This window comes from Letharia lupina, assembly GCF_014066315.1.
Source record: "Letharia lupina isolate WasteWater1 chromosome Unknown contig_22, whole genome shotgun sequence".
Classification (NCBI taxonomy): Eukaryota; Fungi; Ascomycota; class Lecanoromycetes; order Lecanorales; family Parmeliaceae; genus Letharia; species Letharia lupina.
Genome location: NW_023502991.1, coordinates 74,716 through 89,088, shown reverse-complemented (window position 1 = coordinate 89,088; position 14,373 = coordinate 74,716). Strand labels below are relative to the sequence as shown.

The 14,373-nt window shown below is 50.1% G+C and overlaps 5 protein-coding genes across 5 annotated transcripts; 2 read left to right on the top strand and 3 right to left on the bottom strand.

The window, feature by feature from the left end:
• Positions 1–562: 562 nt before the first annotated feature.
• HO133_005641 (uncharacterized protein) lies at positions 563–1,470 on the bottom strand (the record flags this gene model as incomplete). Its single annotated transcript, XM_037296549.1, has 2 exons — positions 563–1,162; positions 1,303–1,470. The coding sequence occupies 2 exons, from the start codon at positions 1,468–1,470 to the stop codon at positions 563–565; spliced, it is 768 nt and encodes a 255-aa protein (XP_037147730.1).
• A 1,194-nt stretch (positions 1,471–2,664) lies between these two features.
• HO133_005640 (uncharacterized protein) lies at positions 2,665–3,649 on the bottom strand (the record flags this gene model as incomplete). The annotated part of the gene is made up of 2 exons (XM_037296548.1): positions 2,665–3,414; positions 3,467–3,649. The coding sequence occupies 2 exons, from the start codon at positions 3,647–3,649 to the stop codon at positions 2,665–2,667; spliced, it is 933 nt and encodes a 310-aa protein (XP_037147729.1).
• Positions 3,650–6,571: 2,922 nt separating this feature from the next.
• On the top strand, positions 6,572–7,685 carry HO133_005639 (uncharacterized protein; the record flags this gene model as incomplete). Its single annotated transcript, XM_037296547.1, has 2 exons — positions 6,572–6,585; positions 6,629–7,685. The coding sequence occupies 2 exons, from the start codon at positions 6,572–6,574 to the stop codon at positions 7,683–7,685; spliced, it is 1,071 nt and encodes a 356-aa protein (XP_037147728.1).
• A 320-nt stretch (positions 7,686–8,005) lies between these two features.
• On the bottom strand, positions 8,006–9,646 carry HO133_005638 (uncharacterized protein; the record flags this gene model as incomplete). Its single annotated transcript, XM_037296546.1, has 2 exons — positions 8,006–9,313; positions 9,371–9,646. 2 exons carry the CDS (start codon positions 9,644–9,646, stop codon positions 8,006–8,008), a joined length of 1,584 nt encoding a protein of 527 aa, XP_037147727.1.
• A 619-nt stretch (positions 9,647–10,265) lies between these two features.
• On the top strand, positions 10,266–13,757 carry HO133_005637 (uncharacterized protein; the record flags this gene model as incomplete). The annotated part of the gene is made up of 2 exons (XM_037296545.1): positions 10,266–10,699; positions 10,775–13,757. The coding sequence occupies 2 exons, from the start codon at positions 10,266–10,268 to the stop codon at positions 13,755–13,757; spliced, it is 3,417 nt and encodes a 1,138-aa protein (XP_037147726.1).
• Positions 13,758–14,373: the final 616 nt, after the last annotated feature.

Sequence of the window (14,373 nt, the reverse complement as noted above, 5' to 3'; positions counted from 1 at the left end):
TATAATAAGCAGTTGAAACAAGGATGCCAAGGCTGTAGGGCTACTAGCGGCTGGCCGACATGTTATGCTCGCTTTATGTATGCACAAACGTCTGACCATACCTTCAACTAGTATAAGTTACTGTTTAGTAACGGACTATACCGTATAAAGTAAGTTAGTTGCGGCACCTTCTTGGGTTGTCCTTTAGGCGCCGAAATTCTCTTACTCTTCGCCTAATGGAGGCATCACATCCAACTTCAACAGTCGCGAGGCTCAAACCCTTCCATCCACTGAGTTCTGTTCCTCGACATGAATTCTTCTGTCGACTTACATGCTTCGCAATCTTTTAGAAACTTAAGCGAATGGATATCTCCGCTGCAATGAGGCTACTCCAAGATCGAAGGATCCTGCTTCTAGGAGTGATTGAATATTATGAAGAAAATGCCGTAGACAAGAGAGGATGGTTCGATAGACTCCTGTCAAAAAGAGGGTCTCTACACTGATTCATAGAGCTCCTTGCTATCTTCAGACCAACCTATTTCTGTAAGGGACAGAAAAGCAAGCCTCCAAGCATTCTGCTATCCTATTTCCATAACCTGCGGATCCAGAATCGCAGGCAACGCGTGTTATCATCCTGGGTGAGGGCAGCGATGTTTTCATTGACCTCCATAATACCTTGCACATGCCAAGTCGATTTGGTCTCGCTGCCAACAAAGTCCCACATTTGCTGTAGGGTGGCAGTGTTGTGCGCATAGCCTGCGGATTCTCTTCCCACTTGGTACAACCCAGGCTTGATGTGACCAATTTGTTGCCCGAAAATCATCGACCCCGGTTGCTTTCGCAGGAAGTTGACGACTTGCTTCGCTATAGCAACCTGCTCAGTCCAATCGAAAAGGTGAAAGAACATGCTTGCGAAGACGATGTTGAATTTGTCGTGAAAGCGCTCGAATTCGAATGTCCCGGCTACGATGTCTCCAGTGAAGAAAGTCATCTGCGTGCTTCGATCCACAAAAAGATCGTATCCAGCCTCTATGAGGATCCTATCCGTGTAAAACCCGAAGAGGTCTTCAGCTGCTACGCCTTTGACACAAAGTTTGCGCATATTTTGCCCGAAACCACAACCCAGCTCCAATAGCTTCTCTCCTTTCAGCATTCGAGCCTTCATTTTCTTGTAGACGGGGCTCTGGATGATGGTGCAATCGGCAAACCATGCCAGCCAAAGGCTGGGATTAGCGCCAATTGTTTGGTGCTTTTTGAGCTGCAAGGAGACCGTCAGCTATCTGCAGCCTGCTAGAGGTGTCTTATCTAATTTCGAAGACTTACCACATCCATCCAGTGGTCTGGTATTTCCGTTACTGACATCTTGCTGTAATTCCAGACCAATTGTACTGTTTCTGGAGCGATAGCAAGGGCCTCCGTATGTTTTGATTCTCCAGACAATTTTGGAATATCCGTGTCAGGTTTCGATATTCCTGACATCTTCTTATCCATATCGTTGATTGCCCGGATACAGATCTGGTCTGAAACACCAAGGAGACTTGCTATGTTTATGGCTGCAAGGCTTGCGGAATCCACAGAGATGCGAGAGTCTACCCGCAAGGTGTATGGGTCAGGTAAAGGGAGTGTGCTGTAAGACTGCTAGAAGATGGAGGATCTCTGATGATAGAGAAGCTCGAATACCGGTTGCAGAGGCAAGTCCAGGGTATACTAACCGTATGCTGGGAATCCGAGAGTTAAATCTGAAAAGAAGAGCAGAACAAGCCTTGAAGGAGGCTATGTTTCGTCATATTTTTGATCGCCTCATCTCCTCGTCAGCCCATCGACCGTATAGGACGAGTGTAAATCCCATGAAGTTTCTGCACTAGCGTGTCTGGCCCAGGTCCTCGGAGCACTGGTTCAGTTATGATGAAGACCGTCTCCGATTTGGCCCGACAGTATCCCAATGAAGATGAGGAGCTCCAGTGGGATATAAAGTCTGCACCCACAGAACCTCTGCCGTTCTCGCCATTGGTCGGTGCGTTATCTTGCCTAGTTTCCTCGAATTCGTGTTGGGAAAATACAATTCCGATGGCTTTGGAGAGGTCTATCGGGTCTATCATTCTCTCGTGGTGAGTTGTCAGCAAGATCGGCAGTCTCACCGGGTCATTTCTGGCGTCGTTTTGCACTTATCTTCCCTTGCGTGTCAAAATAGGATTCGTCTATCAGAATTGTTGGCAAGCATAGAAATGCGTGGAAGATTTCGAAATAGATCGCGCGAAGATATGCCACGCACATGACTTGCTAGCTATGGCTGGTACGAAAAAGATTGCGTACAGTGTTCCGATCATAACGTAGAACGAGGTAAGTGCGTGGAACAAATACTGTTGTAGCGAAAGGTCGGCACGCATATGAGGTCCGGAACATGGTGAACGGCAAGCAAACAACGTCGATTGTGAGACTTGAAACTAGACGAGTTGGTTTGAATGACATCTATGAAACTGGACAAACATCACTGCTCTTTCATAGTGTACATACCCTAGCAAAGACCTTGATCAATGACGCCCACGCTCTACGTACGCGATGTGCCAAAGTATGAATGCCAAAACCGACTGCAGAACTCCAGCAAAAACTACTCGGAATGTTTCCATTTACAATCTTTCTGGAGGTCTCTCTTCTCAGTATTTCTCATCAATACAGCCTCGTCCCCTACGCATTCGTCGCGCTCACTTTCCCAGAGTCTTGGGGGTTCAACGAGTACCCATAGCTCTGTGTCACACTGTAGACCTGGTTGCCTCGCATCTGTCCGTAGTTGGTGTCATACGGCTTGCCCCACGGCTGGGTGTACTCAGCGCAATGCGTGCCGTCAACGACGCCCCCGAGAGCCCCGACCCAGGCATTGAAGAAGTTGCATGGCATATAGGTCCCGTCGGCCTTTGGGGTAGAGCGGTCGTTGGCGGTCGTGGCGGCGCATTCGGAGGCGCAGAACGTCGTGTTCAGAGTGCTGCCGGCTTGGAAGCGCACGCCGATGTAGGTGGAGCCGTCGGGGGCGATGATGGCGCCGGTCAAGGGGGTTGGGCCGTCGAATCCGGGTTGTGCGGGCGGGAGTCTGTTGTAGCCGTTCGATCCGGCGATCACGACGTGGAATGAGGCGCGGTATTGGCCCGAGTTGGTAGCTGTGGCGGGTGTGAGGGCGGTGCCCCAGAGACTGCATTTGACATTTGTGAAGCTGGATGGGTTCGGGCATGCGGATGCGTCGGGGAGAACGCTGGGATCTCGCTCGAAGTAGAGGTTGAATGCCGTGCATCCGGGTACTGCGTCGCATTTGGCCTTGCAGACGGACGGGTCGTAACTTTGGAGGTCATAGTATGTGAGGTAGTTGCTGGTGGTTGTCGCGGCTTGGAGGTTCACGAAGGATTGTGCGTAGCCGGGTGGTGTGACGGCGCTTGAAGCGGCATTCTGAATAGCTATTAGTCAAGCGCAAGTCATTAAAAGGTGGAAATACACGTACGGAATAGACTTGGTTGGCAAGGAAGGCTTCGGCTGTGTCAGGGTTAGTCGACTTGGGACCGTAGCCTCCTGGTTGTGCTGTCTGCGACGCGCAAGACGAGCTGCTGGGTGCTGGAGTTGGCGCTGCAGCAGGTGCGGCGGCAGCGAGGCTGGCGAGAGATGATAGGATGATTGTAGAACGCATGTTAGGAGATTTGAAAGTAAAGGAGTGTTCTTCTAAGAGATTGTGGTATTTGAGATAAATGCCGAAGATATTCAGGGTCTTTCTATAGTAGAATGAGGGTATTGGTTCTTAATCTCCTGGTGACTTGTGATGATGAAAAGCGGATTGTTGGGGACTTGGATGCCCTTCTTATAGAAAGAGACGAAGTCATACGGGGCTCTCCGATGGAAAGCTGGCGCGGTCTAGGCACCAATCAGGAATTCCGAATACTGAGCAGTTTCGATAGAAGAGAAGGCTTGGCGACTTTTGCGGCGGGAGAGTTGCCACGGCGTTGATAGATGAAACATGCCATGTGCTATCTTGCCATGCATTAGCAGACATGACAAACTCCGCGTGAGGGCCACATGGAAGAGCATACCGCGACGAAGGCTTGGAGTCTAGAATCTGTCTTTCTGCAAGCCAAGGAAACGAGAAAAAACCGTAAAGCATGGAACGAGATGCGTTAGGTAATAGAGGAGTGTCCAAGCCGAGCTGCAGCTGCAATGGACGCCCCGTGCCTTGAGGAAAAACTTAAATGAGACAAGGCTTGATGGCTTCCTGCTCGTTTTCTCTCTCTGTGTAGTATGATTGAAGGTTTACATATTATTTTACGGCTCAAATGTACCTTCATAGCTCGATTATTGTGGTATTGTAAACCCCCGAATGTGCTTTGTTCTTGCACGATGATGGTATTTTTCATGAGACATCCTCAGCGAATGAAAAATTCTCCTCGGGCTTCTCAATGGAATTTTCATTGGCGTTGGTATTTTTCTTTCCGCTGTCTTCTATCTATTCTCGTCAAAGTGATTCCACATAGTACTAGAAATCCAATCCTAGTCACAATCGGACGTGGGGAGTTCTCTGGGACTGGGACTGGCGACGGGGTTCCGCCGTAGTTGGATAGGCCCGAAATACAATAAGATGAGGCCCTGTTCCTAATAGATACCTGCATTAGTCTTACACTTTGGATTCAAGCTTGCTCGATCAAGTAAGGATTTCGTGGAGATATTTCGAGGCTTCAAGCCCACGAGAGGCGTCGGAGCAATGGCAAAAGCGTAGTCTGACTTCACAGATCTGGAAGACCTACTTGGTCTACAGCCGCTCGATTTGAAAAAGGTTCGTATTAGAGAGTGAAAGGAATGAAGGTTTGGGGAGTCAAGTTGTGGCTAACGCCACAAGGCACGTGAGCGGAAGCCTTGGCGCACAATCTGACCGTGCGTGGTGCCGAGAAAAGTCACTTTCTCCCACCACAACTAATACTCAAGCCATAGCCTCTGGTGCAGTTTAAGCGATAATATCTGCTTTCTGAGGTTGGGATTCTGAACTGGAGGAACAAGTGAGTAAGGAGCTGAAAGTCCATGAGCAAAAACGGCGGCTTCCTCGTCGTCTTTCCTGTGCGGTCTGATAATCTCCATACTCCGAAGGGCAAAGGAAAGACAGTACTGGAACCTTTAAACATACTAAAGGAGTGGCGTCTGCCTTCCAGACCGCAGCATCTACGACCATGCATGTCTGGCGGCCGGTCCGGGAATCACTCGTTCGCCCTTGTTGAAAGCAGCCTCAAGCACCCGGATACCTTGGATAGGCAGTATTACGCGGTCAGCCTCTCTCTCGCAGGAGAGACACTCCAACTAGAAGCACTCCGAATCTCTAAGGCATAAGCTTCGTGATCGCACGCTGACTATTTCTGCTCCGGGACGGGTGCTCGACTATGCCAAGCAAGGCGTTCGTCGTCTAAAGCCTTGAAGATCTTCTGGACGAAGAAGGAAACCCTGGCAATGATTCGAGAAAGGTCTGTTCAGCCCACATTGAAGAGACAAATTAACGGATATGAGCGTCTTTCCAAGCTTGGCTACGGTACTGGCTCCACCTTCTAGCTAGCTAAGGATGTTCAAAAGCTGGTGACTTGATGGTGTACCGAGCCATTTTTCCCCAGATTACTATGGCAATCAGAGCGCTGTGTGGCTTTTGAAGTCTTCACTTGTTTTACGGGTGACTGCAAAACCGCTGAAACAGAGCTTGCCATATCTCAGCGTATCTCGAATGCAGTGGAACTGTAGAGGTCCACCTTATACTAGATCGATACAGTACTTTCTCATTCATGGAACCTTTGGAGAAAACTTACTCTTGGCGTTCGAACCATAAAGAGAAGTAATGGGCTAATAGGCCGACGTCTTGGCCCAGAAGGCTTTTCGCCAATCACCGTCAAGGCTTGCTTGAAGCCTATCCTATAACGTCTCAAGTTTCTTCGTATGGAGTGCCACGTATTACACACGGTCAAGGGATGGCGAGTTGCATCTGTTAAAAAAAGCGCTGACAGTATAACCCCAGATCTTAGATCCGCCAACATCATCCTGGGCTTTGAAGATACGAAGGATTGTTGCTACTCCCTCGTCAAGATTGAAAAGACGATTCTGCCTCTCGATAAGTCAAGTATGTCTGTATAAGAGGAATTTGTCTGCAGTGCAGCTCGGTCAGCATTCCATGGAAGTGACAACTCGGATGTTCAATTGATGTACTGACTCTGTTGGTTCTCGCGCAGCTCGTCTTTCCGAGCACGCTACTTCGCGCGAAAAGACTTTTCGTAGATTGAGCTTCGACGATAAGAACAGTAATCTCAGACATGTCCGTGTGCAATTGCTGGCTGCCGCCAACTCGGCTTCGGGCTTGCGTGACCGCCTGAAGCTGCGGGAAGGCGAAAAGGGATTTCATTATCAGACTGTGAACATGATTCTGATAGGCCTCTGGGTCACGATGGCATTCGGGTGAGTACAATGTTCCCTTGCGGCTCAAATTGAAGCGAAGAGCTGTCCGATGTGACACGAATACAAAATGGGTAGTCGGTGTGCTACATAAAAGGGCTCATCATCGCTCACCTCTTTCCCACCCTCCAAAACAGTCAACATGTCTAAAGATAGGTGAGTAGACCGAGCCCGGTCCTATTCTTGTTTCTTGCCAAAGAAATACAACGCCAACCTTTGATGCAAGGACTACCGCCAATCCCGACTCACCGTTCGTCGGCATTCCGCTTCTCTTCATCGGAATCTACTCCAACACAGATGTTAATGAAGAAGATTATAGATGGTCCTTCATAGTCTACCCCGCGAAGAAAGAAGGTGCTTCGGAGGAACAAGAGTACCTGTTGCTCTGGCGACTTGGCCACGGTAGAGGTAATCGTTGCCGCTTCGAAGCACATCAAGGCAGACTCCGAGACCAGGAAAATATGCTCGGTTGGCTGGTGATCGCTGAAGTCAAAAACCTAAAGGAGCTGGACGACACACTGCTTTCTTCTAGTCCTTCCACTACTGTGCCGGAGAATCGGAAATCTAGAAGCCTGTTCTGGGTTAAAGCAATGTTGGAAAGATTGGTGGATGCGGAGTGTTTGAAAGGGAAAGCGAAAGCCTTTGAGAGTATCGAGACAGAGGGCAGAGAGATTGCGCAGAGACATACGCAGTTGGGTAAGACCATGTACGTGCCCCAGGATAACGCCTTGCTTGATCGGAGGCCCAGTCAGGGTGCGGAGACAGGTAAGGAGGCTGAGACGGTGGGGAGGGGCAAGGAGAAGAATGCTATTCTTCAAAGCCAACAGATTCACTCTGCCCCTTCGACCGACGACCGCACTAGCCACGTCCGATCCAACCACCCCGCGACCTCTTCGACCGGGAAAACCGTAACTAACCTCGTGCCGGAATATAACACCGACAGCGACAGCGACGCCGAGGACAACAGCAAGGACGCCGTTGAGGTCCACAGACCCTCGTCTTCGGTCGGACAGCCTAGCGTACCATCTCCTTCTACGGCACCGCCCAGCACACCACCGACCTCCATGGGACCACCCAGCAAGCCCGCTTCTTCCATGGCCCCACCCAAGCTTCCGGTGAGTGCGACTCGAGGCAAGAGGAGACATCCGGCGGGCCGGGATGCTGGGACCGAGGCTCCGGCCCCCGGGAGGAAATATTTCACGATGGATGACTTGCCACTTGTGCGGTATGATAAGAAGGGTCATAGGGTTTGGTAGCGCTTGCCTCGGAGGGCTATACTGTACGTAGCTTGACTTTGCGAAAGGGTGTTGGGTTGGGGTTGTAGCGGGATTTCTCTAGATTATGGTTTCGACTTTACATGTCTGTTAGTCTGTTATTGAATGTTCGAAGACTATTTCAGATTGTGGGATTGGCTTATGTGAGTGGCAGCGCTGGGAATCTTGCAAGTTGCCAAAATCTTGTTCAGATTGACTAAGTATGTGACAAGGGCATGTGAAAAAGTAAGTTTCGTTGATGAAAGGGCATGAGGACAGCTATCCAAATTCGACATTGTGGTATCCAGCACGAGTGTGTCGACTCAGTCAAACCTGCCAGGCATCGGAGCCGAGTCTTCAATCGGCCTCTCTTGTATCGCTTTGTCTTCAACTGAAGCCTCCTGGAATGGCCGGACTAAGGCTTCCTGCCCCTGTTCATCTCGACTCGCTGCAGCCTGACCATCCGATGAACTTACATCCCGTAGACTGTCAACGCCCAACCTCCTTCTCGACAACTCAATACTCGTATCCGTCGTTGCCCCGTCAATGAAATCGTTCATAATCACAATCGTCTTCTCCGCCTGCAACCTATTCAGCGCGTTCGCCCGGATCCATGGCAGCGTCTGCATGTCCAACGCTCCTTTCGTGCTGGTGAGACAACTCGATGCCGCGTTCGCGCTCACGACGCTGTAAATTAAGACCTCTTTGATACTCTGCGATGTCGCTTGGCATTGCAACACGGTTATGTCGGTCGATTCTTGACCGGCCGTGTTCATGGACTCGAAGCGCCCGAGTATGGGATCCGCTTTCAAGGTGGCGTAGGCTGAAGCGGTCCAGGAGTCGTATTTCTCAGCCATGATTACGACGATGAGGCGTTGGCCGGTCGAGCGGAGGGTGTCAATTGGCTTGCTGAAGCATTCCCGGTGGCCCCAGGTCAGTTTGGCATTCTGGGCTCTGGCGCATGCGGAGTCGAGGGCCTGGTGGATTTCTTCTTCGGTGGGCTTTTTACACTCTTTGATGATGTTGTCGTAGCGGATATGGAGCGTGACTATCTCCGTGGGGTTTGCATCCAGGAATTGGACCTGATCGTCGAGGAATTCGTCAAATGCGAGCCCGGGGATGCACGCATGCTGGAAGTAGAACTTGTTGGCTAGTTTGGATACTTTCTGGAACGCGGGTAGAAGCTCCGCGGGACGGAATTCGAAGTACCTTGCTCCGAGGGTAAGCATCACAGGAACCTGCTTCTTTTGCGTAATGGACACGCCGTACACAATGTTTGGCAGCATATGCACGAGTGCCTCGTCGGGGATGTGGGGAAAGTGGTGCAGTCCGGGCACAATCTTGCGCAGGTCGGCTACCATGTCACTATTGACCGAAGAGAGCACTGCGTCGGCTTGTTGCATACTGTTCATACCGTTATCGTGCGGTGCTGCGAGTACGAAGCGGGAGAATGGGTGTTGGGCCTGGGGTGAGCCCGGCGGAGCTACGGCACCCATCCATGCTTTGTTGCTGGTTGAACAGATAGTTACGTAGCATTGGTCGTGATTAGTGAGACCAGCTTCGCCGTGGCCGGCGTCGTAGAAGCCGAAGGTTATGACCACGGCGTCCGTGACGATTGGGGCGAACTCTGCCTATCTCTCGTCAGCAAGTACTTCGTTTTATGCATGTCTGTGAAAGAGGGCGCATACGGTAGAAGTCATGCTCCCACCCTCCAGATTGCCAGTCAGGCTATTGATGTCATTGTACCTGCTGCCGACAATGTTGCCGTGGGGATCGAAGGCTTTCCACTCGAAGCGGCCGGTATAATGACGGATGCCTTCGATCTTGGATGATTCGACTTCGAGATCTTTGGCAGTAAAATTGTCCGCGGCTGTGTTTCGGACAGAAGTCTTGGGGGCGGTGAATTCGACTTCGTAGCCTTCCACGGAGATGTAGCTGTATACTGTGATGCCTTTGCTAGGCATTTTTTATCGACTTGGGCAGAGCTAAAGGTGCAAGCTGAGAAACAAGTGATGGAACGACGGAATAGAATGCTTGTAAGGTTACGACAGCGAGGAAGATGCTAAGTTGAATTAACGGAGAAGAATACTTTACATATGTAGTACGACCATACGCATCATTGCCCCACTGTAATTTCAGCTAGGGCGGCTAAGCGTACAGGGAAAGATAAGGTAATTTCCGTAAGGTAGGGGACCCGGCTGCGGCCCGCGTATAGAACTCGCCTTCGGAATCTGTAATACGTATTGTGTAAAATTGCATTGCCTCCGGTAAGGTATTGTTAACCAGGGCAGAAAGCCTGCTTGACTGGGAGGTAGCGAGTTGATTTCTAAATGTATTCTCAGGAGGAACGTCGATCTATGCTCGCCTAGCCGTAAGAGGAAGGTGCTTTCCAGTCTGACCAAATTCGGACTAGGGTGGTGGTCAGCAATGGGCTCCATCCATTTTTACAAGCTGTGTCCCACAACAGAATTTCCGTAGCTTTAGCATCTCCTTTTCTCCTTTTTCTTGTCATCTCCGCACCTTTTCTTCTTCATCCGGCTAAGAAGCCTAAGAGACCGGGACTATCTTCCCACAGCATTCGCAATGGACCCCCTCACAGCTTTCAGCCTTGCCTGCGGGGTAATCCAGGTCGTCGACTTCAGCACCAAGACCTTGGTAAAATGCAAAGAAATCTACAGAGAAGGCTTTTCGTCTGAGTATCGAGAACTCGAAAGTATGACTAGACATCTTGTTGATGTTCGAGCTGGCCTTGATCTTCCGGGTCCACATCAAAGTGCCGACAGCATCCACAAACTCGACGACCAGAGCATCTTGGAGCTAGCCAAGGAGTGCTCCATAACGGCTGACCAGCTGATTGGGAAACTTCGCTCAGTGAAGACTAAGGGGCCGCATGAAAAGCGGCAGGCTATCATGAAGACCGTCAAACTTCTTTGGGAAAAAGGCGAGATCCAGGAGATTCAGAAGCGGCTTGACGGCTACCGAAATACGCTAGACACACAGATCCTGATCAATCTAAGGTTCGTTGAATCTGATGGTCCAAAAAGCAGCGTATGTCACTTGAAGCTTACGTGTGCTGATCCGTACGTGAACAGACAGCGTGTCGACTTGGCCTCTCTGCAGCACAACAAAGAGTTTCGAAATTTGGACGAGAAAATCCAGAAGCTCATCCAGAGTTTCTCTCAACGGCCAGTAGATTTCGAAGAGCTCAGGGCCCTTATCCAAACGGACAATGAGAAGACTAGGGAACATGTTCACAACAAGCTTCAAGAGCATGAGAGACGTCTAGCGGAAGAGGAATACCGGACGCGACTTCTTGACAGTTTATGGTTCGCCGAAATTCTTAGCCGAGAAGAAACCATTGCCGAAGTCCACAGCGAGACTTTTCAGTGGATATTTGACAGATCTGGCCAGGCTGTGCGTCCCTGGGACAACTTCATTGCTTGGCTTAAGAGTGGTGAGGGTATCTATTGGATTAGCGGCAAAGCTGGTTCCGGGAAGTCGACTTTGATGAGTTTTCTCTGTCAGGATGAGCGAACAATAGACGCATTGACAACCTGGGCCGGAACGAAAGACATCTTCACGCCCAAGTTCTTCTTCTGGAGTGGTGGGGAAAAGATGCAAAAGAGTGTCGAGGGTTTGCTGCGCTCGCTCCTTTGGCAGATCTTATATGAGTTCCCTGAAATGAATGTTCTATCATTTGATATCGGACTACGAACTGAGCTCAATAGAAGCATTTCCCGCGAACACGGTTCAATCGGGGCTTGGACGAGACGTCGACTTCAAAGGATGCTCCTAGAGGTAATAGACAAGCTACAGAATTCGTGTTGCTTGTGTTTCTTCATAGATGGACTAGACGAGTTCGATGAAGACGAAGATGAATTGATCGCGGTTGTTCAAGATATTGTGTCGAGCACTGGCGTCAAAGTCTGCTCGTCAAGTCGACCATACAAAGTATTCGAGGATGCTTTTGGTCCTTCAGCCAAGCTTAGATTGCAGGACTTAACGTACAAAGACATTCAGCGATACGTGACGGATAAATTTCAAGGTGTACGGCAACTAAAGTCAATGACATCAGAGAACGAATACGGGATGAATGAGTTGAAGAAGGAATTAGTGACCAGAGCGGAGGGAGTCTTCCTATGGGTCTCGTTGGCTGTTAAGGATCAGATTCGCGGCCTCAGAAACGAGGATAGCCCAGAACAGCTGCGGGAAAGACTCGCACGTCTGCCAAGTGAAGTTGAAGGTATTTATCTCCGCATGTTGCTTCAAATTGATAAACCCTATCGACAAGAGGCATCACGATTCCTCCAGATGGCTCTAAACTCCCCAGGATGGACACTTTTGGAGCATGCGCTTGCGTCTTACAAGGACCTAGACAATATTCTCTTGACTCCTGCTAACATCTCGAAAAGTGAATTGGTTTTGCTGTGTCAATGGACCCGGAAGAGAATTACGACAACGTGCACTGGGCTTCTTGAGGTCCGTGAGCACCGAACTCCGGGTACCGAAAGCGAGGCTAGTGATACAGACACTCAGCTGCTTGATGCCGACTCAGAAGATGAAGCGTCAGCTTCCGACTCTAAAAGCGAGACCACGGACGAGTCTGACCATGGACAAGTATCTCGGCAGCCAAGTCCGGAGCCCGACAACAACGATTCACACTCAGACTATGGCTCCAGTGACATAAGTGCCGAGGCTTTCAACCTGGAGTCGTACGACACTGTCAAACTTATCCATCGCACGGCGGTTGACTTCATGAAAGTCGGGCAAGGGAAGGCATTTTTGGAGGCCAATTTGTTGCCGGAATTCGATCCCCAACTCTTGTATCTGAAGACTCTGCTTGGGACATTGTGTCTATTTCCAGAATATCAACGGCGCGGCCCAAGTAAAGTAGCGGAATTCATGCTAGATCTAGTCTTTACCGAGAATAGAACTGGAATGGCGCAAATCGAACTGTGTGAGCTCATCGATCGTACCATGTCAGTTTTAGATCAAGGCCATCCGGACTGGCGTCCAAACTCTCACTGGTGTACGCGTTGGGATAGATTCCTGGAAATGCAAGCTCGAGAACAGGACAGGTCGTATTTGAGTACGAGGATGAGTTCTCGATCAAGCTCGAGGGACTCGTTTTACTCCGCAAGGAGCGATCCTATGGCCCGCCGTGAATCGATTGACGCGCCGGCGGGACCATCGCATCTTCTTCCATATGACTTCCTTGGCTACGCGGCCTCATGGGGTCTCTATCACTATGTGCAGCAAACACTTGACTGTCGAGCGAAGCGTCTTGACCTAGAAACAGCAAACTACTTATTGTACTGCTCTACGTTGTCTTGCAAAGACCGCCCCAGGATTTGCAGCCAATCGGGGCTTGTGGCTGATCTTCTAAGGAGAGGAGGCAACCCGAACACAAGACTCCTTACGAACACGATATGGGGAAATTTCCTGAACGGATTTTATGAATACACATTGCAATGCGCTCTGCCCTATATGACTCGAAAGACAGATCCTCTTTCCGATTGGCTGAGCAACTTCACGGAAATGATTGCTGCTTTTGTTGAACATGGGGCAGACATTCACACCATTTTTGACCTTTCCCTGGATTGTCGCGAGTATCCATGGCTGGAAGTATTTGGCATCTCTCTGAATGAGAAGGTGAGCTCGTTCAAATTTGACACGCAGATGTCCGCTCTGTCAATAATAGAGTCATATCTGAGTCATCAGCCCCAATTCTCTCGTATCCAGGAGATGTTTATCGCCAGAGGCGCTCTCTTGTATTCGAGATGTGCGACGTTTCATTTTCGGCTCCGTAGCAAAGACGTGGAGTACACCGAACAATGGCGAAAGTATGAGCTATCCGAGCAGGAATCACGGGAGTTCCTTGAATTACTTGCGCCAAATGCGGTATTTTGCTTCGCAAAGGGTTCTGGGGCAGAGGGGTCCGAAACAAAGGAGGCCTTGTCCCATCAGCGTGCGAGATTTCACGATTGGATTAAACTAGTCTGTTGTTATGAAGAAGCTCGTCTTGACCCAGTGACTTCTCCAATGAGCGGCTCTAGTTCGCTTTCTCAGCGATAGCTCATGAACAAGTGACCGAGGATCCTAATCGATCAAAGACACTTCCCGTTCCCAATCTGGGACTATGTATATCCAAACTCCAGAGCTGAAAGAGACCCAAAGACAAGGATGTATGTTCGCGCGCGTTATTCGTAACTTCATGCTCAACATCCCCACCACCCTCTCGAAAAGCTCCGGAAACGAAATGATTTTCCTATCTTCGCTGCCTGAGCTTCGGATTGTCCTACCGGCTTTTACGCCCTTCGATAACGCCTGAGCTGTCTGACAAAGGTGATGCGGCACCAGACCCTACACAACTCAGCACTCCCGTAGGGCTTCCGTCGCGCATTCGCGCTGCGGGTACAACAGCAGAAACGCGACCTACACGAATGTTGGGTTTTGAGGAGTGTACCCGCGGCCGATGGCTGCGCACTTTTTGCAACGGGCGGGTTCTGCGTTTCTGGAGCGAGAATGGGGAGGTGACGCGGCAGATGTGTGAGAACTGGGTAGCTGGCTTGGTCGCTGGAGAGTTGGAGATGGGAGGGTCTGGAGGCGGATTGGATGGAAAGGTCCTCGGAGATGGAAGAACTTGATGAAGAGGGGAAAGGCAGGCCAAACACCTTGTGGAAAGAGGGGA